Source organism: Gopherus flavomarginatus, chromosome 13 (assembly GCF_025201925.1).
Source record: "Gopherus flavomarginatus isolate rGopFla2 chromosome 13, rGopFla2.mat.asm, whole genome shotgun sequence".
NCBI classification, from domain to species: Eukaryota; Metazoa; Chordata; order Testudines; family Testudinidae; genus Gopherus; species Gopherus flavomarginatus.
The window spans coordinates 27,686,492-27,712,785 of NC_066629.1; the positions used below are offsets into that span (position 1 = coordinate 27,686,492).

Sequence of the window (26,294 nt, forward strand, 5' to 3'; positions counted from 1 at the left end):
CATGGCAACACCTTTTACTTTCTGGACCAGCCTCGGGTGGTACTCAGCCTGCCCTGTTGAGGTCACAGGCATTGCTGTGCAGCTACACCAAGAAGGAGGTTGCGGTTAGTTAATGCTCCCTGACCCATTTTTCTAGTGTAGACAAGCTCTTAAAGGTGTGGACACTGTGTATGAAGTCCAGGGGGATTTCTCCCCATACAAATATATAGACTTACTTGTCAAATATCCCTTGAAGAATTTCAGCTGGTCTCAGACTGTAAAGTAACTGAGTCACGTTGGACAGTCCTGTATTGTGTAGATTGCATGTTTGCAAGGGTGCCATGGATTAGCCCTATGGGTCTGAATATTTGGTGAAAAGGGGTATTGGCATCCTGCTTCAGCAGCAGTTACTTGTTTCCTCTTTCATACTTTGTGTGTGGTTGTCACTGACGCCCTATTGATCTCTTTAATAATAGAAGATGATACAGTCGTAATTTTAGTGATTTTATCTTTACTTGTCTGTTAACTAATGTTTGGTAATAATGATCCACAATGTCTGAAGATGCCATATATAGATGTATCCACTTTAATGGTTCCCAGGGATTCTGTTTTAAACAGGTTTGCCTTTGTTGTAATGTCCTATACTTTTAAAGTTATAAATAAATAGGAAATGTATCTCTTTAGTGCTTCATGTTTGTATCTGTAAAATGGTGATAGGGATACATTCTTTTTCCGACCCTTCGTCTTGTCTGTGTAGACTGTAAACTCTTTGCGGTGGAGATTCTTATGACATGTTTGTGAAGCCCTTAGCACAGGGGGGCCCTCATATTGCAGGGACCGATATGTGCATCTGTAATACTAATGATGATTTTTAACTGCAGTGAAAGGACTATGGCATCAGAGCAAACCAAGGATGAGGTGCCTGTTCCTGAGAAATCCCCTGCTGGTCAGCTGGTCCTACGAGAATCAGACCCATACAAAGACCTCGACAATTTGCCTGTGAGGTAGGATGTAGGGGTGTGTGTGTGTGAGGTTGCTCACTGATGGTTTGTGTAAAGAGATGCACAAAATCAATCAAATGGTTCCTTTTAATGGCCTCTTAGTTCTGCAAAAGCAGGACTGCCCTTGGTGGTGTTAACTTATTGAACTAGCTGGTTTGAGGCAGCATTTGGAGGGCATTGAGAGTGGGGAAAATTGAAGACCATTTCTCTACTATTCCTCTTATCACTGGGCTGCAGGGAAGGGGATGGTGTTCTAGCTGTAGGTTCTGAGTGGCAGTTTCTAAAATCCCAACCGGTAAAGAGAATGGAACCGACTGAAGAGTGTGCAATAAATAGAGCAAAGTATATCGGAGGGAGTGTGGCCTAGTAGTAACTTGGGTCTCCTTCGTCTGAGATTTTGGCTCTGCCACTGACTTGCCATGTGGGCTTGAACAAGTTGCTTCACCTCTATCTCAGTTTCCTCAGCTGTAATATGAGAACATTGAACTACCTCACAGGGTGATTGTGGGATATACTTTTTAAAGCACTTTGAGATACTTGGGTGAAAGATGAAATCAGAATGCAAAGTATGGATTAGTATCTGTTTCTTTTGAATAGCATAAGTGACCTTTCTGTACAAGAAAATGAGAATGATCCCCTATCATTGGAAGCTGCTGATCATAGCCAACCAATAACAAGTGAGAGTACAGGAGATGCTCATTCAGGAGGAGCAGAAAGAGGTTCTGGGATATTGCTGACCGATGCATCTCTGCTGGCTGCAGAAAACAAAGGAGAAGAACCTACGCCCAGAGCGGTAGGACACTCTGATGCTGTTTCCAGAGAGACGCAGGGGTGTTCCTCAACTGAAGAGCTGTATCGGTCTGATTCAGAGGGTTCAGACAGTGCGATGGAAGAAGAGAGAACCTTGCTGCCTGGGGAAAATCTGCAAACAGTTTCTCTGCACTTCCAGGTAGATGTCCATGCAGAACAGCAACGTGCTACCAATAATTGCTCTGAAGGTGAACTGGAAGCTTCACACTTGCAGCAGGCCAAGGGGGATGGGGCTCTGGAGCTGGACAGTAAACCCCTGGAGGTGCCACCAAATGGGGAGAATGGGATTGAAGACAGTAGAGTTGCGCACGACTCAGATCAGGAAGCTTCATCCCAGAAGCCCTCTCAGAACATTGCAGTGCAGGTAAGGTACCAATTTCCTTATGTTCATGAAGCTTGAGTTTTCTCCAGCTTGGTTTTTTTTGACTTTGGGGAGGAGGGGCGGGGCGCAGTGTTGGGGGATGGAAGACAGAAGCACTGATTCCCAACTGAGAGCCTGCTGTGTGCACCAGGCAAGCTCTTCTGGTTTTCTGTTTGTTTCGTTTATTTCAGGCAAGTATATGCTTAACAGTTCCATAGGGCCTTTTAATCCACTAATTCACAGTATGTGATGTGGAACAGAGGATCCTGCGGGAACTCTTCCTAGAGATGGGATCCCTTTTAAAGTCCAGTAATTTTCTTAGGTTTGGAACAGTCCTTGTTGTCCTTTGCCAATATGTTCATGCAATATGTGCCTCTTGTGGCAGGAAGAACTAAAGCTTCTGTGTCTGTTCTGGATGGTTTCTGATTTCCCTGGTTTGTAGAGGTCATTTTCTAGGCTCCCTGGAAGGGCTCTTTCCTTGATAGGATGTTACAGATGCCAGCTATTTTGTAGGAGGAAAGGATGTGAGAATGGCAGATAGCATAGCAATGAGTGAGCTGGACTGCAGGCATTCCCGATACAAAGCAATACGTGCCTCTGTCCCTTATAAAATCCATTACAGTGTGTGCGTATTGTCTTTTGTAAACAAAAAAGTGGGTGGGGGAATTATGAGCACCAACTGACCTGAGCACTGACTCTGGTCCCAGTCATGTTGCCCAATTTTCTAATGTTGCTTCAAGGCTGATGAATGAAATGGTTTCAGGGCTGGCTCAGGAGACCACTAAAAGTTCCTCTAAAAGTGGGAACTGTCTGTGCATGAAACTATTGTTTGCACCTCCAAAGAGCTGTAACACAAGTAACCGTTTCTATCTGTGCAGACTGACTTCAAGACTGCTGATCTGGAGGTGAGCACAGATCAAGATATTGAAAAGAACTTGGTGAGTACTAAAGAACAGCCAGTCTTGTGATTAGAATAGGGGACTACATCTCAAATTCCTGGCTTCCGATCACAGATCTTTTACTGATTCTGTCACTGGGCAAGTTACTCAGGCCTGAGGAGGCCTCCATTCCCTGTTATCAGGATTTGTGAGTCAGTGGGAACTCAGGATCCCAACAGGACCACTGAAAATGAGGCCCTAAACCTTCTCTGTTTACTTACGGGTGAAATGACATTGGGTGTGTCTATACTGCTATGTAGCTCAGGATTCAGGCTCAAGCCTAGCCCCCTTCTGTCTATGCACAAATCATGCTAACCCAGGGTCCTGGGACCCCATGAGATGGTGGGTCTAAGCCAGGACTCATGGTTCCAGCCCTATTGCTTTACATGTAGACATAGCCCCGCTGGCCTCATCTTCTGAAAATCTGCCAACCGTATTCCACAGTTCCATGGACTGACTTTCTTTGTCCCTCTGGACAGTCACGTTTTCCCACATTGCACCATGAACAAAGGGCTAGAATGCTAGGGAATCTGGGATATGCGCATGATTGAACTTGGGCCTGCGTAGTGCAGTATAAACTCTGGAGCCTCAATTTGGGACCCAAGGTTCAGCAGTTCCTCATCTGAGGTTACAAATGAGTGTCGAAACTCAAGCCCTAGGTTAACAAACCCAGAGTCTGCTGACGAGTTCTTCTAATGCTGGGTTTACACTACAGCATAGCTATACCCATTGAGGCTTCACTGATGTTGGTAAAGTGCTTTGAGATCCTGTCCAAAGCACACATCATGGTGATGTTAGTATTTGTATAATTGGGCAGTTTTCTGTGCCACTTGTTCTACATGTGACATACCCAACATGTGAGGCAAGGAGGATCCTGGCAGATTTTCTTACAATATGATACCTTGGATCTACCTTGATTTCACTTTGGCCGCAAGGCAATTGAAATACCACTGACTTATTTCTTTCCAAATCTCCCTCACCCTTGCTCCTTTTGAGCTCCTTTGCTTCCAAAGCGTTTGACAAAACCTTCGTGAATTGTCATAGCACTCGTGTTAGGTTGGGAAACATTAATATCATATCTACATCTGAAAAAATTGCACCCCAGAGATATTAAGTGAGTTTCCAGAAGGTAGTATCTAGAACCCATGAATCTGATTCTTAGTCCCCCTGTGCTCTAACCACTAGACATACTGCCTCATTTAAATGGCAGCTTTACAGTCCTGTAATTAGTTGCTAGACAAGAAGCTGAAAAGTAGTTGATGCCTGCTCCAGTGATATGGGAGTGTATGCCTTTTCTGATCCAAGAGGGCCTGCGCTATTTGACTGGGAATCACACTAACCATGGCTCTTCACAGCCTGCATCTTGCCTTCTCCTGAGCTTTTATTACCCTACTGGGATGACTTGCTCTCCTCTGATTGCATCAGCACTTTGTGCTGCATGACAGGTCTGTCTGCATCATTCTCTTTGATGCAGTAGGAGACAGGAAACAATTGCCTACACTTTTGTCCATTACAGGGCAAAATGATGTCTGAAAGGGCCTTGTTGAAGGAACGTTACCAGGAAGTGCTAGACAAACAGAGGCAGGTGGAGAATCAACTCCAGGTGCAGCTCAAGCAGCTCCAGCAACGAAGGGAAGAAGAGATGAAGAATCACCAGGTATCAAACGAAGCACTTTTTCTCTCAACATCCAGCCTGCCCAACACCGTTCACGATTGTACTGCTAAACTGGGGTGATCCAGTGCCATGCTGCAGGGCACAGGATGATGCTGGGAGAGCTCAGGAAGGGATTTCTCTTTTGGGGAACATTGCACAACTTGCCAAGTGCGTTATGTGGGGATTCTTCCAAGAGTCAGATATTGGTCACAGCGAGAGTCAGGGCAAAGGACTTTTTTAGATGTCTATTTTTCCGAATCTTTAATCATGTGGATTACATCTAAATAAACAGCATCTCGTGGACCGGTCCCTTCATGTTCATGATCTCCTAGCATCCCCATGACAACGACAGCAGTAGCACTAGGGAAGCATTTCATGTATGAATCATAGGAGCTGGGAACAAGGAGAGTTAGGACTGTGTGACAGGTCAGCTCTGTCCTGCAGCTTGAGAGCCATTGGATTAGACCAGTGGTTCTCAGCCTCTTCTTCCATACTGTGAACCCTTGTCAGAACAGAAAAAAGCTTGAGCACATGCTCTTATCTAGATTTAAAGAAAGGGAGGAAGGTTATTAACCCCTGACACCTGTTTTGGACCACCCACTCCTCCCCGCATGAGAACCTGCGACATAGACCACTCATCTGTCTTGTGCAGCAGATTCTAGTTTCTTGTTTATAATCCTCAGCCCATCACCTTGCATGACTGATCTAACATTTATCTTTTAAAACCCTTTTGTGGCACGTGTAATTATCCACACAATTAATTGCACCAAGTTGAGAATTTAAAAAAACAATCTTGTGGTGAGCTTATGTTCTTTATTTGCTTGGTGCTGGCTATGCTCTAGGAGATCCTGAAGGCCATTCAGGATGTGACGATCAAACGAGAAGAGACCAAGAAGAAGATGGAGAAAGAGAAGAAAGAATTCTTGCAAAAGGAGCAGGATCTGAAAGCCGAAATTGAGAAGCTCTGCGAGAAAGGCAGAAGGTATTCCTGTGGGAGAGCAAGGGTTTATTGAAATAAAACAGTGTATGATTGAACCCTAGGGCACCTCTGGTTAGTCTGATGCACTAGATGGAGAGTGCATCACCATGTGACCTTTCTGGACTGTCAAAGGTATCTCTAGCAGTGTGTGTTTTAATATATTAGGGGAGGTCTGTTCAGGTTTTAAGCAACTCGGTCTGTAGTTGATCTAAGTATACAGAGGCTCCCCAAAATGAATGTATTTTCAAAGAGACAATGTTGAGATTGTTGGCTGACCTATCTTGACAAAGGAGACATACAGCTGAAGCCCTGAGTGCTTGGGGTCGCTCAGTCCTTTAGTGCTTTGCCGTCTTGGTGTTGTGGCCCAATTTCAGTTTGACTGATCACTCCCTGTCTGCCCAGAATTACCCCTGTGGATGGTTTGCTCAGATGCTACATGGATGGTGCCCTACAGATAGCTAACAGTATTGGGTGACCGAGTTGTTCTTTGCTGCTCACCCTGAGCTACTGAGGAGGGTTGAGTATGCAGCACTGTAAAACCAGCTGCTGTTCTTCTCTAGGGCCAGATGCTGCTTGCCTTTCTCATGCAAACAGCCTCACTGGTTACAATGGGACTGTTACATGGATAAAGTGAGCAGAATTTGGCTCATACTTTGTAAAGTACTTTGGGTTCCTTTTGGGAGAAGGGAGGGGATGGTCTTACACTTTGGGAGAGAGTTTATCATCTACTGTCCCATGCTGTAGGTCCTACTTTAAAGGGCACAGTGATTGCATTTTTCTAAACAGTCCTTCTAAAACTACCTTAATAATAATAATCCAAGTACCAAATCCATTTACTGTGTGTCCCTCTGCAAATAAACTGGTGCTTGGACAGTGGCTTTCTTTGCACAATTTCATGATATAACGAAGATTTATGCTCCCCTGAAAGCATCAGTGGCATCCTTACAAAAATACTTGTGGTTGATTTCTCAAAGTAGACCACTGTATCGAGCTCCTGACTTTGATCTGCTCTTAGTCCTGAGCCCTCTACAGTAATAAGTGAAAGGCTCCACACTTGCAGTAAGTGACTTGATCTGTCCTTTCTCCCTTTTGCAGGTTACTGAAGGAACAGGAGGAGAAGGAAAATAAAATTGTTTCTCTAATCGCAGAGCAGTCTGATGAAAAGTAGGACTCTGTTTCTATAAAATCCGTTCTGTGGAGTGCTCTCCTTCCATTCCCTTCCCCTTAATTCTTTGGAAACATTAAATCACACACAATAGCTCCAAAGTGAGACTTTTTCCCCATGGGTGAATGTGATGCTCCAAGTGAGAGGCTGATAATGTGGACTAGAGGCACATGGGGTAGGGTGCATGCTTTTTGTCTCCTCCCCAGCTCTGCCAATGCCCATCAGTTCCTACCTGTTAGGCACAGGCTTATCATGAGCAGAGACTACCAAGTGCTTCATTGGTGTAGATGAGAATTAGGCCACACGGAATGACTTTGTCACCTCTACCTGTAACTGAACTTGTGCTTGCAGAGGTCAGACTAGTCCATTTATCCCACTGTGCTATCACATGCTTTTGCCTCAGTGCTGTTTTTAACTTTGGAATATTTATGTTCTGAGTAGAGACAGGTTCAAGCTTCAAAGTACTGATCCAGAGCCAAACTTGAGTGCTCAGATAATAGTGATGGGCAGTAATATGAGACCCTAAAAATAGAACTTCTTCCGAGTTTGGGCTGTTTGGATTGGGGGTTTTGATTCATCTGGAAGGGACTCAAGAGGCCATTAGTCCAGCCTCCTGCACTGAGGGCAGGACCAGTAAACCTAGACCTCCTGGACAGGTGTTTGTCCAGCCTGTTCTTAAAAACCTCCAATGACGGGAATCCCACAACCTCCATTGAAAGCCCCTTCCAGAGCTTAACTATCCTTATAGTTACAAAGTTTTTCCTAATCTAACCTAAATCTCCCTTGCTGCAGATTAAGCCCATTACTTCTTGTTTTACCTTCAGTGGACATAGAGAAGCACTGATCACAGTCCTCTTTATAACAGCCCTTAATGTGTTTGAAGACTGTTCCTGGGTCCCCCTTCAGTCATCTTTTCTCATGACTCAACATGCCTAGTTTTCTTTAACCTTTCCTCATCGGTCAAGTTTTCTAAGACTTTTATCGTTATTGTTGCTCTCCCCTGGACTTTCTCCAGCTTATCTACTTCTTTCTTGAAGTGTGGCACCCAGAACTGGGGACAGTTCTGCAGCTGAGGCCTCACCAGTGCTGAATAGAGTGGGACAGTTACCGCCTATGTTTTTCATACGACAGTCCTGTTAATACACCCCACAGTGATATTAGCCTTTTTCACAACTGCAGCTCATTGATGACTTGTATTCAATTTGTGATCCTCTAGAACCCCCACATCACTTTAAGGTCTCTTTCTAGTTCAGACATGTATTTTTTTTTGCCAGACTTGGACACAATCTTGGCAAGGGTTAACCTTCTGCATTGTTAGGCACCCCGCCCCGCACACAGAGACAAAGAGGAGGAGAGCGGACCATTCATTACTACCATCTTTGAACCCCATCTTAGAAGGTGTAACTTTGAGCAACGAAAGTTTACAGGGATCTCCATGGCTGATTCAGGGGTGCCCATTTCAGAGTAAGATGTTCAGTGTCCTGCTGTGAAATGACTGGTCACTTGTACACACTGACCCAGCTTGGGCTTGAGGTCTGTGGCCTCTACATGTCTGATGAAGGTCATTGCTGCCATAGTCTGCAAACTGGGTGCAATCCTTGGGCTTAAGGCAACCAAGGAATGCGCTGGCAGCTTACCAAATAGTTTGGCCACTCTGCAATCCCAGATGGCCAGTCAACATGTCTGTTTAGGCACTAGTGACACTTGTTCTGCTTTTGCTTCTAGGGAGGTATGGGAGATGGAACTAGATAAGCTGAAGAACCAGCACAATGAGATCAATAGGAACATCCTGGAGGAAACAGAAAGGGCTTGGAAAGCAGAGGTTGGTATGAGGCGCCTTACTGCAGGGCATGGTTGCAAGTCATGGATTGATGCAGAACAGTGCATAGTCCAGTAGTTCTCAACTGGTTTACCATTGTGGGCCCCACGTGCAGCTCTGTGTGTGTTATGTGGGCCACATCCACACAATAGATAAACTACCTGTATGGCCCTGAGAAGTCACATGGGCCGCTGCTGTGTGCTGACTGGGCTGCAAGTGGGCCGTGGATTGAAAGCCACTGGCCTAGAGTTAATAACCATGGCAGGCTGACAATGGCACGGTGCATGTGTCTTCCCTGCAAAATGGGTGAAAGGAACAGTGGAGTGTTGGGCTCTTTGGATGGGTCTTGCTCTTCGCAGAGAGCAAGAAAAATAACTGTGATCTGCTGATGGATGTTTGTCAGGATTGGGGCCCTATTGTGCTAAGCGCTGTGCAAAGTGACAAGCTCAACCTGGGAGGATGAGCAACATGGCCTGCAGGAGATAATCAAGTACGTGCGCTCGATGTCTGTGGTCTCTCTCCATTAGATATTGTCTTTGGAGAGCCGGAAGGAGCTGCTGGTTCTGAAACTAGAAGAAGCCGAAAAAGAGGCGGAGCTACACCTCACCTACCTCAAGTGAGTTCTGTATTGGCCAATAGGGAGCGAAGTTAAACCAGTTTACTCCTATTCACCCCCTCCTAAAACCCCAACTAGTCTGTGCTTGAATGTGAGAGACATTGTTACAACCAAGTTAGGGTTTCCTGCCCTGAGGTCCTCAAAGCACTAGATGGTGGAGTTCCAGTTTTCCATGTGTTTTCCTTAATCTTTAGCTACCGCATATTCTTTCCTCTTGGCTGCTGAGCATCTGTCATGCACCAAATCTATTGAGGTTTGTGTGCTGCAGTTTTCTTCACCAGCATCTTGTGTACTAACTCCCAAGCTGCACCCTCTGAAGGTCTGCTCTCTTTGAGCAGAAAGTGGATTAGAGTTGCAATGGAGGGACAAGGGAAGAGGGGCAGGGTTGGGAGAAAAACAATGGAGAGTAATGTGTGAATAGGTGTCTCTGTTGTTCCTGCTTGTAGGTGTTCCCATTTTGCTACCAAAAATTACGGGCTCAAACCCTCTTTTCCGTTTTAATTCTCCTTGTCTCTGCATAGGTCAGCACCACCCACGCTGGAGACCATACGACCCAAGCAGGAGTGGGAAATGAGGCTGAACAGGATTCGAATGACCAAAGAAAGTGTCCGGGTAGGATTTCTGCTGGGCATTAAGCAATCCCTAAAAATACTTAGGAGGGAGGAATGGGAGCATGAAACAAATTTTAAGTACTTGATTGGGTTACCATCCCCCGCAACCCCCTTCACTGATTCTGCAAGTCTTGTCAGGTGTTCTCAAGCAAGCCCTTAAATGATCATTAGATTAAACTATTTGGGACTCCCATTGTCCCTGTTCTGTCTCTCCTACTGCTCCAACCACATTGCTAACATTTACTGCTGAAACTGGTGTTAGGAATAACTGCAGAACTCTGTCAATGAGCATGAAAATGAACACTCCCAAATGGCCGGGTATTAATGACCTTGACAAGGCCGTGCCTCAGATGTGGTCTCAAACCATAGAATCATGGGGTTAGAAGGGACCCCAAGGGTCATCTAGTCTAATATGCAGGATTTGTTGTGTCTAAACCATGGGAGGCAGATGGCTTCAGCCTCCTTTTGAAAACCTCCAGTCGAGGAGCTTCCAAAAGGTCCCTAGGCAGTTTGTTCCATTGTCCTACAGTTCTTACAGTTGGGAAGTTTTTCGTGAGATTCAGTCTAAATCTATTATTCTGTAGTTTGAACCCATACGCTGGAGGGTGGGGACAGGATACAGAGGGACCTAGACAAATGAGGATTGGGCCAAAAGAAACCTGATGATGTTCAACAGGGACAAGCACAGAGTCCTGCACTTAGGATGGAAGAATCCCATTCACTGTTACAGACTAGGGACCGAATGTTAGGCAGCAGTTCTGCAGAAAATGACCTAGGGGTCACAGTGGACAAGAAGCTGGATATGAGTCTACAGTGTGCCCTTGTTGCCAAGAAGGCTAACGGCATTTTAGGCTCTATAAGTAGGGGCATTGCCAGCAGATCAAGGGATGTGATCATTCCCCTCTATTCGGCATTGGTGAGGCCCCATCTGGAGTACTGTGTCCAGTTTTGGGCCCCACACTACAAGAAGGATGTGGAGAAACTGGAAAGAGTCCAGCGGAGGATAACAAAAAATGATTAGGAACCTGGAGCACATGACTTACAAGGAGAAGCTGAGGGAACTGGGATTGTTTAGTCTGCAGAAGAGAAGAATGAGTGGGGATTTGATAGCTGCTTTCAAGTACCTGAAAGGGGGTTCCAAAGAGGATGAATCTAGACTGTTCTCAGTGGTACCTGATGACAGAACAAGGAGCAATGGTCTCACGTTGCAGTGGGGGAGGTTTAGGTTGGATATTAGGAAAAACTTTTTCACTTAGAGTGGTGAAGCACTGGAATGGGTTCCCTAGGGAGGTGGTGCAATCTCCTTCCTTAGAGATTTTTAAGGTCAGGCTTGACAAAGCCCTAGCTGGGATGATTTAGTTAGGGATTGGTCCTGCTTTGAGGAGGGGGTTGGACTGGATGACCTCCTGAGGTCCCTTCCAACCCTGAGATTCTATGATTCACTGAATTAGGGGACAGCTAAACACAGAGGAAAACTTTCAGATAAATTTAGAATGCTGCTCTGACAAATAGAAATTGTGACCTAGGGTCTATTAATCAGTTTTGGGGTTCTTGTTGCCTTCATGGCTGGCTGTATACCCAGACTCCCTCTCTGTATTTGTCTGTGGTGTTCAGTTGCTCTATTGTTAATACATGCTTTCATGTAAATATTCTAACAAAATACAAGGAGGCTGTTCTAATAAACACCTAGGATCTTATTTGCAATGAAATCTCTTCCTAACATAGGGCTTTTGAAGATGTTTGGTCAGCCAGGGGCTTTGTTTGTGTGGGGCTGAAGGTCATTGCCTTATGATGTTCTGAAGAAACTTAGCTTCTCTTTGTAATATAGTCTCAGATTTGGTCTGTGTTGTTATTGTGGCAATAACTTGGCCATTCGTTAGAATATATCTGTTCCTCACACAAATAGCTGCACTACTTTCTATAGCAATGCAGTTATACAATGATTTGTGCCCTGTCCTGCCATTCTATGGTGGGCATACAATTACAAAGTGAAATAAATAAGCCTTGTAAAAGATAAACTTGATTAGATAGGAAACACTAATTATGGGCATGTCCAGATGGGTCAGGACTTAGGAATTAAAAACAAAATGTAAGCAAGACAACTGAGGCAGGCCTGAGGATCTGGCTGATACCTAACCTCAATAACACGCCCTCCGGTACCTCATCAGCTTCTCCCCGGTAGGTTTTTAGGGTTGGTTTCTCTTTTCTTCCTAAATAACATTCTATAGTAAAGCTCTTTGGTCCTGGACTTGACTCATCTTGTGTCGTGTGTGTGGGATTCACCTGAAGGGGTGTCTGAGACTGCATTTGAAAGTGTGTACATCACCCTTCTGTGATGCAGTAGGGACTGTCTGTGTGGGGAGTGGGAGAGCAGGGGAGGACTTTAGGGGATGGACGATGCCAGAGCCTGTAACCTGAGCTAGGTAAGGGAGGGGAAAGGTCAAACACCTTTGCCCGGGAAGGGGAACAAAGGAAGTGAGTGGCAGGAGGGAAGCAGTTTGAGTTTGGGCTTGGGGCTGTGTGGGCGGAATTCAGGGTATCCTAGCTAGGATCCAAGCACCCTGAAAGCCCAGAAGGACTCGGTGGAGGGGTCCTGATTGTGCCTGCAAGCTCTGCTGTAACCTGTGTTCCTGTTGTCCAATAAATCTTCTGTTTTACTGGCTGGCTGAGAGTCACTGTGGGTCCCAGGAAGAGGGGTGCAGGGCCGGACTCCCCCACACTCCGTGACAACTGGTGGCAGCGGCGGGAGATACTGCACCCCGTGGACGGCGCTTCCTGCAGTAAGTGACTGGGGAGCAGTAAAACGAAGGGGTGGTTAACCCCTGGGAGTGTGTGCCCAGTGAGAAGGACTTTGCAGTAACAGGGTCCCCCGGGGGATTGCAGCGAGCGGTCCCAGGGGCGGAGGAGTCTGCAGCTCGACCCTGGCAGAGAGGTGGTGACCTCAAGAAGGGCTGGTGCACTAGGGGTCCCCCTGGAAACCGTGGGGAGCGGCGAGCACCCCGGCCTGTGAGTGGTCAGCAGGAAGATGTATGCCAAGCGGCGCAAGTGTGACCTGGTGGAGCTGTGCAAGCAGAGGGGGCTGCACCCAGGGAGGCTCAGCAAGGACCAGCTGATTGCACAGCTGGAGCAGGGAGACCGCATGAATGAACGGAGCCCTGTCTCTGAGGGAAGCAGCCGAGCAGATGCAGCGCAGGCACCAGTGTCTGTCCCCGCTGGGAGTGGTCAGCCGGCGGACGAGGGCTTCCCGAGACCCCCCCTTCCTAGGCGTAGAGGAAGGGCGGGAAGGAGCCCAGTGTATACCGAGGGCACCGTGACACCCCCGGCCAGCAGGGGATCTACCCGGCGAAGCCCACCCCCCAGCAGGGGATCCTCCCGGCAACGCTCGGCATCCGTGGAGCGGATGCGGCTGGAATATGAAAGGGAGCTGAGACGGGAGGAGCTCGAGTTAAAGAGGCGAGAGCTGGAGGAGAAGGCGAAACAGCGTGAACATGAGGAGAACCAGCGTAAACATGAGGAGAACCAGCGTAAACATGAGGAGAACCAGCGTAAACATGAGGAGAACCAGCGCCAGCGTGAGTGGGAGGAGAAGGAGAAACAGCGTAAACATGAGCTGGACCTGGCCCGGCTGAGGAGCAGTGAGGCTCCAGCTGCGGTGAGTGAGGGGGGACCCAAGCCTACAAAGAGCTTTGATAAGCACTTGCTGCCCCGGCGTAAGGAGGGGGAGGACATAGATACCTTCCTGACGGCCTTTGAGAATGCCTGCGAGCTGCACAGGGTTGACCCTGCAGACAGGATCGCAGTTCTCACCCCCTTACTGGACTCCACAGCCGTGGAGGTGTACAGCCGACTGAAAGGGGCGGAGGCAGGGGACTACGAACGGTTCAAACAGGCCCTGTTCCGCGAGTTTGGGCTGACTCCTGAGATGTACCGGAAAAAGTTCCGGAGCCAGCGTAAAACCCGTGAGGTCACATACCTACAACTGGTCAACCGGGCGCAGGGGTATGCTCGCAAGTGGACAGCTGGGGCCCAAACTAAAGAGGACCTGCTTGACCTATTCATACTGGAGCACCTGTACGAGCAGTGCCCGTCCGACCTGAGGCTGTGGTTGATGGACCAGAAGCCGGAGAACCCGCAGCACGCAGGCCAGCTGGCTGACCAATTTGTGGACAGTCGGGCAGGGGATGGCAGGGAGGAGTCTCGAAGGAGCAGGCCTGCCTCAACGCAGAGAGAGAGTCATCATGGGACCTCCCAAAAGGGGCCTATGGAGAACCCCCCCAAAAGGGGAACATCCAGCGGCAGGTCCCTCCGACCCACTCAAGGGGACCCACGAGATATGGGCTGCTATCGCTGTGGCCAACGAGGTCACATACGGGCCCAGTGCCCCAAGCTCAGGGACAGACCAAGCAGACCCAACCCGCAGAGGGTGGACTGGGTAAAAACCCAATCGGAGGAGGGGCTACATTCCCAGGAAAGGGGGGTTGGCAACATACCACCTGTGGATGCTCCCGGTTCTGGGTTTTTGGTTTACCGGGTGGGCGCGGGGCTGCCCCTCCGGAAGGAGTGCATTGTTTCCCTGGAAGTGGATGGGAGGAAGGTCACTGGGTACTGGGACACGGGCGCAGAGGTGACGCTGGCCCGGCCCGAGGTGGTGGCCTCAGATCGGATGGTGCCCGACACCTACCTGACCCTGATGGGCGTGGGCGGGACCCCATTCAAGGTACCCGTGGCAAGGGTACACCTGAAATGGGGGGCCAAGGAGGGCCCCAAGGATGTGGGGGTACACCAATATTTGCCCACTGACGTGTTAATGGGAGGGGACCTTGAGGACTGGCCTAGTAACACCCAGAGTGCCCTGGTCGTGACTCGTAGTCAGAGTCAGCAAATGGCACTGCTCCCCGACAACGGGGAAGGTACTCGACCTGAGGTGCAGGACCCTAACTCAGGGAGCGGGGAACGCCCAGGGGCACGGTGCAGAGAGGCTGCGGCCTCAGACCCAGCCAGCAAGAGAGAGCCGGTCCCCATTCCTGTCCCAGCTGCTGAGTTCCAGGCCGAGTTGCAGAAAGATCCCTCCTTGCGGAAGCACAGGGACCGGGCTGACCTTAGTGCGGTACAGACCATGAGGAGAGGTTGCAAGGAGAGGTTCCTGTGGGAGAAGGGGTTCCTGTACCGAGAATGGGCTCCCCCAGGGGAAGTAGAGTCATGGGGGATCAGGAGGCAGCTGGTGGTTCCCCAGAAGTTCCGTCACAAGCTGTTGTACCTGGCCCATGACATCCCTCTCGCAGGGCACCAGGGAATCCGGCGCACCAGGCAGAGGCTGCTACAGAACTTTTACTGGCCTGGGGTCTTTACCCATGTCCGACAATACTGCCAATCCTGTGACCCCTGCCAGAGGGTGGGGAAGGCCCGGGACAAGGGGAAAGCGGCTTTGAGGCCTTTACCCATCATAGAAGAACCTTTCCAGAAGGTGGCCATGGACATAGTGGGACCTCTCAGCAAGACGACCCGGTCAGGGAAGAAATACATCCTGGTGGTGGTGGATTTTGCCACTCGCTACCCCGAGGCGGTGGCCTTGTCCTCTATCGAAGCAGACACAGTGGCAGATGCGCTGCTGACAATTTTCAGCCGGGTGGGGTTCCCCAAGGAGGTCTTAACGGACCAGGGGTCCAACTTCATGTCGGCCCTGCTCCGGTCCTTATGGCAGAAATGTGGGGTCCAGCACAACTGGGCCTCAGCGTATCACCCCCAGTCCAACGGGCTGGTAGAAAGGTTCAACGGGACGCTGAAGATGATGCTAAAAACATTTATGAACCAGCATCCGCAAGATTGGGACAAGTACTTACCTCACCTGCTGTTTGCGTACAGGGAGGTACCCCAGGAATCTACCGGGTTTTCACCTTTTGAACTGTTTTATGGAAGGCGGGTGAGGGGGCCCCTAGACCTGATGAGGGACGAATGGGAGGGGAAGGCCGCTCCCGAGGGAGAGTCAGTGGTGGAGTATGTCCTGACCTTCCGGGAAAGACTGGCCGAGCTCATGGGCCTGGCCAGGGAGAATCTGGCCCGAGCCCAGAGGAGGCAGAAGGTCTGGTATGACCGCACAGCACGAGCCCGTACCTTCGCCACCGGGGATCAGGTGATGGTTCTCATCCCCGTGAGGAGAAACAAACTCCAGGCCGCCTGGGAAGGGCCCTTCAAGGTTATCAAGCAACTGAATGAGGTAAACTATGTGGTGGAGCTGTCAAACCGGGCACATCACCGTCGGGTGTACCATGTGAACATGATGAAACCATACTATGACAGGGGGAATGTGGTGTTGGCCGTGTGTGGACATTGGGAGGGGCAGGGAGATGACCCCTTAGTGGATCTATTCCCTGGGACAAAAGCTGGTTCCCCCCTGGAGGCGATTCCCCTCTCTGAGCAACTGACCCTGGGCCAGCACGCTGAGATCAGAGCGGTGCTGCATCTATACCGACAGCTGTTTTCCAACCAGCCTGGACGCACTAATTTGACTGTCCACCGGGTGGAGACTGGGTCACATCCCCCTATAAGATGCTCCCCTTTTCGGGTCACTGGTAAAACTGCCCAGGATCTTGAAAGAGAGGTCAGGGACATGCTGGCTTTGGGGGTGATCCAGCCGTCTTCCAGCCCTTGGGCCTCGCCAGTGGTGCTAGTCCCCAAGAAGGATGGGTCAATCCGGTTCTGTGTGGACTATCGAAAGCTCAATGCCATCACCGTATCGGATGCCTACCCTATGCCCAGGCCTGACGAGCTCCTAGACAAGCTGGGAGGTGCTCGGTACCTCACCACTATGGATCTTACCAAAGGCTACTGGCAAGTGCCGCTGGACGCAGATGCCAGGCTGAAATCGGCCTTTATCACCCCTCTGGGGCTCTATGAGTTTCTGACCCTGCCCTTCGGCCTCAAGGGAGCGCCGGCCACCTTCCAGCGCCTGGTGGATCAGCTACTGAGGGGGATGGAGAGTTTTGCCGTGGCGTATATTGATGACATCTGCGTCTTCAGCCAGACCTGGGAGGACCACATGTCCCAGGTTAAACAAGTCCTAGACCGACTCCGAAAGGCTGGGTTAACAGTAAAGGCTGAGAAGTGCAAGGTGGGGATGGCTGAAGTATCTTACCTGGGCCATCGGGTGGGGAGCGGCTGCCTGAAGCCGGAACCAGCCAAGGTGGAGGTGATCAGAGACTGGCCTGCTCCCCAAACCAAAAAGCAGGTCCAGGCCTTTATTGGGATGGCGGGGTACTATCGAAGGTTCGTGCCCCACTTTAGTGCCATAGCCGGCCCCATCACTGAACTATGCAAAAAGGGGAAGCCAGACAAGGTGATCTGGACTGAGCAGTGCCAGGAGGCTTTCCGGGCGCTGAAGGAGGCTCTGGTTAGTGGCCCAGTTCTAGCAAACCCAAATTTTGACAAACCCTTTATGGTGTTCACTGATGCCTCAGATACGGTACTGGGGGCAGTGTTAATGCAGGAGGATGAAAAGGGGGAGAGACACCCCATCGTGTACCTGAGTAAGAAGCTGCTACCCCGGGAACAAAGCTACGCGGCCATCGAGAAGGAATGCCTGGCCATGGTGTGGGCCCTTAAGAAGCTAGAGCCATATCTCTTTGGGCGACACTTCACCGTGTACACCGACCACTCTCCCCTGACCTGGCTGCACCAGATGAAAGGAGCCAACGCCAAGCTCCTGAGGTGGAGCCTGCTCCTCCAGGACTATGACATGGACGTGGTCCATGTGAAGGGAAGTGCCAACCTGACAGCGGATGCGTTGTCCCGGAGAGGGGACCCTGAACTTCCCCAGGTCACTGGGCAGAGTGACCCCGCTCAGTTCAGTCTCGAAGGGGGGAGAGATGTGATGCAGTAGGGACTGTCTGTGTGGGGAGTGGGAGAGCAGGGGAGGACTTTAGGGGATGGACGATGCCAGAGCCTGTAACCTGAGCTAGGTAAGGGAGGGGAAAGGTCAAACACCTTTGCCCGGGAAGGGGAACAAAGGAAGTGAGTGGCAGGAGGGAAGGAGTTTGAGTTTGGGCTTGGGGCTGTGTGGGCGGAATTCAGGGTATCCTAGCTAGGATCCAAGCACCCTGAAAGCCCAGAAGGACTCGGTGGAGGGGTCCTGATTGTGCCTGCAAGCTCTGCTGTAACCTGTGTTCCTGTTGTCCAATAAATCTTCTGTTTTACTGGCTGGCTGAGAGTCACTGTGGGTCCCAGGAAGAGGGGTGCAGGGCCGGACTCCCCCACACTCCGTGACACCTTCCCTTTGCTTTGTGAGCCGTACTCCAGGGACACAGTCCTGCACAGAAGTGCAGTGACCCCAGATGACCCCTCAGCACTGACTATGGATAGCTACGCCCACCTTGCTTGTGCCAGTGTCTGAAGTTTCAGTATGTGCATGTGCCCCGTAGGGCAGCAGGGGCTGGGGCTAGACCTTTGCATAAGCGATAATTCCTTTGCCTCCCCCATACGGTCCAGTCCAGCAAAACTGTTGCTCTGTTAGGCTGCGGAATCATCCAGCTGGTGCTTGATGTTAGGGCCCTTCGCCTCGGCAGCCATGTCACACCGCATGCTGGGAGTGAGGGAGACTCAGGGACTGTTAGGGGTTGGTAACACCCCCCACACAAACACACGTTTGTTTGTTTTTTCTTCATTCTTAGGACCAGTTCAATGGTCACATTCAGCTGGTGAGGAATGGAGCAAAGCTGAGCAGCTTGCCACAGATCCCAACTCCCACCCTGCCACCACCCCCATCAGAGGTGAGTGTCACTCCCCAGATCCTGGCCCAGATGCTCCGTGTGAAGAGTTCCTGGTCACTCGTGTGTGGGGCTTTTCTAAGGCTAGCAGAGAGCCTTGCTGCTGACCCCAGCCCTATTTTGGGCAGACTGGAGGTGCAGGCTGGTCACAAACCCTGGCTTAGGTAGTGGTCTGGCATGTGTATGTGTTCATGGTAGAAGTGACAGTGCACCCCTAGTGACAGCATGGCAGCTGCACTCATCGGCTGGCTGGGAGATGTAACTGGGGATCTGTGAGGTGTGGGTTCCTTCCCACCCCCAGGTTTTCATGTCTGTAGTCTGAGTGGAAGGAGTTCCTGGCTGACTTCCGACAGGCCTGTTCTAACCAGTATTCTTTCTCTCTCTCAGACAGAGTTCATGATGCCGGCATTTCAGGCCAATCCATCCCGTACCCCCAGGCCCCCGTTCACCATTGGGCCGGTCCCAGTTCCCATGGTCATGCCCAGTGCTGATCCTCGGGCGCTCTCCTTCCCGCTCCTTAATCCTGTCATCTCCAGGCCTAATCAGCCCTCACCCCCTCTGCCTGCTTCCCAAGGGAGGAACAGCCCCGTATTGGCATCTCTTGTCAGCACCCATGGCCCTCACGTGACATCTGCTGCCTCTATCCCGCCTCCGCCAGGGCTCGGAGGAGTCAAGGGTGCTCATGAGTTTCACAGGCCACAGCCAGTCGATAAGCTGGAAAAGATCCTGGAGAAGCTCTTGGCTCGATTTCCCCAGTGTAACAAGTGAGTGTCCCTGTCTGGGGTGGGGCCCTACATGTCGGGTAGCAACCAAGATGTTAGAAGAGGCTGGACTTGAGTCTCTGAGAATGTGTAGCCAACAGTGCCATCGGCGAGAACCCAGAGTGTGTCTGGCGAGTGGAGCAAGCCCTGAGTATGCGGTGCTACCGCGGTTCCAGGAGTAGGGCCAAGCAGTGCACGAAGCGTTTCCAGCAACTAGCCTTGGGTCCTTTAGTAGCGTCTGTCAGCTCAGCAGACATAGCAGTACCTCACTCTCTGTGCTTCAGCTTTCCGTCTGCATAACGGAGAAGACTCTGCCTCAGTCAGGGCTTGGGACTGACTGTGGTACCTGTTGGGAAGTGCACTGAAGCCAGCAAATGACACGTTCTACAGGGCTTTGCGGCGTTGGCTAAGGCCCTTCTGGAAGGGGCTCAGATACTGTGGTGGAACTCGGAATAAAAGCACACAGTAGTGTTGTGTTGCTGTGTTCTAACAGCAAGGATGGCTGCTGCTGTTTGCCCTCGCTGCAGGGCTCTCGAGTCGGACATGAATTTTCTGGGTTCACTGGCAGCACTAGACTCGCCTCACGCTAAGGTATCCCAGTATTTCCAGTGCAATGAGAGCATGGTCCCGGGCTAGGGCACTAGCCGTGACACACTCCCTGTGTGACCTTGGGCAAATCACTTGATCTCTGTGCCTCAGCTCCCCACCTGTAACAGGGGGGGATAGTACTGCCCTGCCTCCCTGGCATTCCCTGGGGATCCATGCATGAGAGGTGATGAAGTGCATGGATACCACAGTACTGGAGCCATCTGTAGGCCGATGGTGCCTTGTTGTCCAGGTGCTGCAGCCGTCCTTTGGAGGAGAGGATGGCAAGTAACCATACCTGTGGCTGACCTCAGTGTGCGGTTGGGGAAAGGCCACGGCTGACTCCAACCTGTAGCAGCATCTCGGGCCCCTTGCTAGAAGGGGCGCAGGTTGCTGTGGTGAAACAGACCTTCCAGCTGACTGGCACCTGGGACCAGAACTTGTGCCCCAGGTGCTCCTGACCTGCTTGCTGTCTCCTCAGGGCCCAGCTGACGAACATACTGCAGCAGATCAAGACAGCGAGGAGAACCATGGCAGGGCTGACCATGGAAGAGCTGAATCAGCTGGTAGCAGCAAAGCTGGCCGAGCATCAGGGCGCAGCAGTGGGTTCTCAGGTGGGTCAGCTGCATGAGTAGTGTCAGAGTCCAACCGGTAGGGGGAGCATTCAGCTCCTGGACAAGGCAGCCCCGCGGCAGCTGATTGGAGTTCGTCAAAGGAGGGCTGGGCAGGAGTGAACTACAGCATGGTTCTGGTCTATGCTGTTGTACAGGGCCGTTCCCTTGGAAACAAATGGCATCACAGAGGCAAAGCCGGAGCTCCCAGCTTTCCATCCTGGGCAAGAGGCAATAGTCAGAGTCCAACAGGTCCCCTCCCTGCTGGTCTCCATCACCCCCGTGAATACCCTGGGGTGACTTCAGTACTCCCTCTAAAACATGCCTAATACCTTTTATCATCTTTGCTAACAGTCACTTGGCCGAATCAGGGCCCCCATGTTTCCTGCTCCTCTGCCCCAGATCAGCACCCCTATGTTCCTGCCACCGGCTCAGGTGTCTTACCCAGGGACACCATCACATGTAAGATGTTCTTAGTTACCTGGGAGTTCCTGCATGTTCCCCAGCACGGCTTGCAGGGGGCTGGGTGCACCTCGGCAATGTGCCCCACAGGCTGGGAGGTACCCACAGTGCAAGCTCTGGGCTCTCACCTTAGACTGGTGAGGTGGGAGGGAAGGGCTGAGGCACAGGCACCTCGCCATCTGCTGGCCATGAGCACTCAGCACAAGGGGAAGGAGTGAAACATCCACCACAGCAGGGCACAGGTGAGGGCCTGAGGGAATGTACTGGAGTGGGGGGAGCTGGCATACCGGAGTGCCTGGGATAGGCAAGCATGCGACACTGACATGGGGCAGGAGAGAGCCCAATCGCGGAATGAACAAGCTGCGCCTTGAGGGAGGAGGTCTGATCAGTGCCACAGAGCTGGTATGCTTCCCTGTCCCCAGGGTTTCCCACGTAAATATTCAGCGCTGGCAGTGCCCTCCTCTGTACCTTCTTAGTGGGGATGGGGGCAGGAGACACTAGTGTCTAGCGGGATGTGGACCCTGGGGGATGCAGGACGCTTAGAGCTGGGTCTGGTGACCAGACTTCTGAGACTCTCATTTCTGTGTGCACGCTTGCTGCTGTGACCCAGGCCCCCGCTACCTGTAAGCTGTGTCTAATGTGCCAGAAACTCGTGCAGCCCAGCGAGCTCCACCCGATGGCCTGTTCTCACGTGCTCCACAAGGAGGTAAGTGTGGCCTGGGACACTGTCCTCCCGCCACTCAGCAGGGGCCAGCTGCTTGGCCAGGAAACACTCTTATGTGGCTTATGCAGTTCTGGGTGCTGAGCCTCACCCCGGGCTGGGGAGCCTACGTAGCTGGTGGGAAACGCAGAGCAAGGGACAGGAGTCCCCTGGGAAATGATGCTCCTAAAGGAAAGAACAATTCCCCCTGGGGCAGGTGAAATTAGTGAGCCAACCTTTCCATGTCCTTGCCCTGGGCTGGGAGGTTTGCCCTCTTTAGATGGCTGTTTAGTTGCAGTTTCTAAGAATGCACAGTCCTGATTCCTGCTCTAAATGCTGCTCTCCGGCCCTCTCCATATTTGGACAGTTAGACCCTAACTGTGTTCCACTCTGGTGTAGGTCAGGGCCAATTGCTGAGCTGGCCCCCATTGAGTGTGCATCGCTTTGGGAGCTGTGAATTGTTAACTGGGGTGAGGAGAGGCTGATCCTAGTGCCTGTACAGGAGCCATCTCAGCCATGGTTCACTAGGGTGAAATGCAGGGGAGAAAGCCCAGTTGTCTGCCCTTTGTGGCTAAGAAGGAAACAGGAAGTCATCTAGAGCAAGAATAGCTGCTCTTTGCGTTAGGAGAACCTAGTGATCCTGCCATGTTATAAAGCTCCCTGCTGTGAACTTGGTCCCCAAGATGCAGAAATCTTAATGGTGCACTCTGGAGCAGAGCATCCCTTGGAGATAGCGCCCCGAACCAGCAGGAGCCTGGTAGAAGCTCTGTCTAGCACACTACCTTCGCGTTGGGCTGGTGGCTCCTTATTGACTCTCTCTTTTTCAGTGCATCAAATTCTGGGCCCAAACCAACACAAATGACACTTGCCCCTTTTGTCCAAGTCCTAAATGACAGCCACTCGAACAAAGCATCTGTGTTGGAGACGTCGCTGTGAATAGGCAGGATCGGTTCTGAGATTTCTACAGTTAGATATTTATACAACCATGTATACACATGTACATTTTTATTATATAGGTAATGTGTGTATAGGAAGTCTGTATACATACGAATTCGTAAATAAAAGTTTGTATATTATGCATAGATTTGCTATTGTTCCTCCTCTTCAGGTCATGCTTTATAGCCTAGCTGTCTTCATGGCTTTCATGTCTGTCTGTCTGTCTGTCTGTCTGTCTGTCACAAGATGCTAAGCGGGCTGAGCTGTTCTGCAGTTGTGGGAACCTGGAAGGAGCAGTGGGAAATGCGACTCTTCGGTAGCACGTTGGGCTGGCTGGGTGCATACCTTGCAGTGGAAGAGCTCTGCATGCCGAGGCTCTTGAGATTAACAGCCCAGTATTCAGTGTTGGCCTCTTGTGTGGAGGGGATGTTTAGTCCAGTCATTGGAGTGCAGGGCTAGTGCATGGGAGACCTGGGTTCTCTACACTGTCCTGCTGGGTGATCTTGGACATATTACTGTACTTCTGTCTGTTTCTCCACAGGTGTCTCTCTGCCCTATCCACAGGGAGAGACTCTGTTCCTCATGTGCTTAGCTCCTTGGATGAAAGGACTATCCTGATAGGGGCTGGGCCTCGTGAGCTCCAGACATGATGCCATTTCTCTCCCACACCCGTCTAGGCCATAGCACTTCCTGCTCCAGTGGGAGAAGGCACGGGCAGCTCACAAAATGACTTTTCTATAGTAGTGTCACTTCATAGTACCTCCTCCCTTAGGTTAAAACAGACAAACTACCTGTAGCCAAAGGGACCCCACCACCAAACAGAGGGTGAACGTTGCACATGGCGTCAAAGGGTGAATGCAGTCTGGGGGGGACGCACACACGGCAGCATCCTACACGCATAATTGCAGCCCAGCACGTGGAGCTGGCCTCACTTAGCATGCTATAGAAGGTGCTTGAAGCTACCATTAAATTGGCCATTCTCCGGTGAAGTGAACAGCAACAATGCAAGCTTCCCTCCTCCATCCTGCTACACACTCAACCCTACCTTCATGCTTTGTTCAGTCTTTGGCCTCTGCTGAGCCCTACCACTGGTCGGTTTGTACCGTAGACACCTTTCCCTGCGCTGAACCAGGTTGCTCCTCTCAGGAGCCCCAGCCTGCCTCACAGCTACTGCTGGCCTGCGCCAGATTTAAGATGAGGAGCCAGGTTTCCTATCTCACTAGTGGAGCTGGCTGAACAGTGCCAAGCACGTCCTGCCCATATTCAAACGTTGGAACAAACTACCCTAGCTGAGTCACTTGTCTTTGCTTTCTGCAGTTGTGCTACTCGGGGGGATTGCTGGCAACAGCAACTTCAAATTTTAGTTCTAAAATCTGAGAGTTAATGATCATCCAGGTGTGGATGGAAATGAACTAAATTATTCTGCCTAGCGCTGCTGCACTGTTAAATACCTGAACTGAGCAGCAGTCCAGGGGTCATTGGAGAAATTAAGCAAATAATTTCAGCCTATGAATACATATGAGAAAAGCATGAGCTGTTAGTGGAATTTGTGTTGCAGTGGAATGGGTCAGAGGTTCTCCCTCACCCTACCCCATTCCTGACCTGTGAGCCATCCCCACCTGTTGAGAATGTACAGAGGGGAATGCTGAACTGATAACTAGAACTCCGCACCCTTGTTACCCAATGTGCTTGCTTCCACTATGACCTTTGTCTCTTCCCATGGTATGCGGGACGTCTGGGCTCCATAACAATGTCAGTGAATCTCGCTGAGTTCTCCACTCAAGTCAGGAACTTCCCATACCTGCCCTAACCCTAAAGAGTCCTCAGCAGCTCAGACCCCTCCACCACCCTCCCCCCATCCTTCCTTGCACTCTGAGTTGCCCCCCAGACAATGAGCAGGGGCTGAACACAAGGCTTTTCTGTTTAATGTAATAATTTACTGTGTAACATTCATTGTTCTTACATCGACATTAGGGTTACAGAGTATGGGCATCTATAGTAGCTGCTAAGAGTAACTATCCCCAGTCCTCGTCCTGCTCCCCAACTCGTTAGACAAGAGAGCTGGACGCGCTGTGTGGTCCTCGCAGTCTCCTGTTACTCTAACTCAGGGCCCATGGGAAGGGAGTTCTTCAGGAGATAAAGCTGGCTGCGCTGCAGCTCAGAATAACAAAGATTTCAAGATCCAACTTCCCCGCTCTGAGCTCTTCATCCTACATCAGGCTGAGGTAACCAGTGATCTCTGCTGATTTCAATGGGAGTTAATGGTGCCCAGCACCTCTCAAGATCTGGCCCCTACTTTGTAGATTCTGCAGTCCTTGGGACAAATTCAGCACTGTTGTAAGCAGCTGCAACTCCATCGAAATCAATGGAGGTGTCACCTGCATGCAGCATGGCTGTGTTTGGCCCCGTTGGTGAATTTCTGCACACACACGGATGTTTGAAGGCTGTGGTCCAAACTGAGTGGGGTCCTGGAGCTGTTCCGGGCAGGCACTGGAGCGTGGAGGTTGCAGTTGCATAACTTCCCCCTTGGTTGGAGTCAGGCTGCTGCCTGAGTGCAGGACCAGAGCAAGTTATGGGAACCAGATGGTGCTGGCAAAAGCAAAGCCTCTGTCTCTAGTGAAGTAGGGAGACCCAGGGCTGGGGGAGTATCTGCTACTAGACCAACTTCTGCTGATGAGAGGACATGCTTTGAAGCCACACAGAGCTCTTCTGCAGGGCTGACCTGTCTGTAAGCTCGAAAGTGTCTGTCTCACCAACAGATGTTGGTGCAATGAAAGACCTGACCTCACCCCCCGTGTGTCTCTAATATCCTGGGAACAACACTGCAAACATCAGTGCAGTAGGTTCACAGAGCGGGTGGGGGTGGGGTGTTGCAGCTGTACCTACAGCCAGAGTTCACTTGGCCTGGCCAGTTTATAAGGTTTCTGGCTACACAGTGCTGGCTCCTTAGCTAGTGACTCACTCCAGGGACTTATTGCTGCTTTCTGTATGGGATATTCAAATAGCAGGGCCACTGGACCATCCCCGCCCCTTGCTTGTCACTCTTTATACTGTTAGTTTTCTCACGCTGGCCAGGCCAGGCTGTGCTGCTGGGGAGGGTTACCATTTTTCAACAAGGATGAGTCTCATCAACATGTAAAGCAAAAATTCCTGAAAACACTTCATGGCAGAGTCCCTCTTGTAGCTGGCTGTGCTTTCTTTTCTCCTCCAGCAAGGCTCAAATTTGGGCCTACACTCCTCACTGCTGCCCCCTGAAATTCTCCAGAGCCCTGTTTAGCTCTTCCTCAGGGGTCATGGCAGCAGCTCCTCTCCAATCAGCCCAGGAAAATTAAAGTAGGGTAGGGAGATTTGCTGTTGTCTGAGCCATTAAGCTTGGGTCACATATTGGAATCATCTGGAGCTAGTGTTCAGGGTCAGTTATTTGTCTTCAGGGGAGAGGTGAGCCTTGCAGTCTGTCCTCCATCTTGTGCTGTCTTGCTGCCCTTGGAACTGTGCTTGCATGGCGCATGGGAAGTTTCTAGTAACGCTGCTCGCACCAGCACAGCCT

The 26,294-nt window shown here is 50.8% G+C and overlaps 1 protein-coding gene across 2 annotated transcripts; it reads left to right on the forward strand.

Moving 5' to 3' along the window:
* The first annotated feature begins 860 nt into the window (after nt 1-860).
* On the forward strand, nt 861-24,694 carry RNF214 (ring finger protein 214). Of its 2 annotated transcripts, XM_050921890.1 has the most exons (15): nt 861-983; nt 1,578-2,154; nt 3,030-3,089; nt 4,606-4,746; nt 5,586-5,725; nt 6,818-6,886; nt 8,613-8,709; nt 9,234-9,322; nt 9,844-9,934; nt 18,597-18,695; nt 19,080-19,456; nt 20,520-20,652; nt 21,004-21,111; nt 21,722-21,817; nt 22,639-22,893. In XM_050921890.1, the coding sequence occupies exons 1-15, from the start codon at nt 871-873 to the stop codon at nt 22,702-22,704; spliced, it is 2,256 nt and encodes a 751-aa protein (XP_050777847.1). In that variant the 5' UTR covers nt 861-870; the 3' UTR covers nt 22,705-22,893. The 2 variants fall into 2 exon arrangements, with proteins under 2 accessions (XP_050777847.1, XP_050777846.1); XM_050921889.1 differs by lacking the exons at nt 861-983; nt 22,639-22,893 and adding an exon at nt 23,289-24,694 and having other exon boundaries at nt 1,782-2,154.
* The last annotated feature ends 1,600 nt before the right edge of the window (nt 24,695-26,294 follow it).

Coding starts and splice junctions, on each gene's coding strand:
- RNF214 (XM_050921890.1), top strand. CDS start 871: ATGGCATCAGAGCAAACCAAGGATGAGGTGCCTGTTCCTGAGAAATCC. Junction 6,887..8,612: donor GCAGAGCAGTCTGATGAAAA/GTAGGACTCTGT, acceptor TTTTGCTTCTAG/GGAGGTATGGGAGATGGAAC. Junction 19,457..20,519: donor CGATTTCCCCAGTGTAACAA/GTGAGTGTCCCT, acceptor CTGTCTCCTCAG/GGCCCAGCTGACGAACATAC.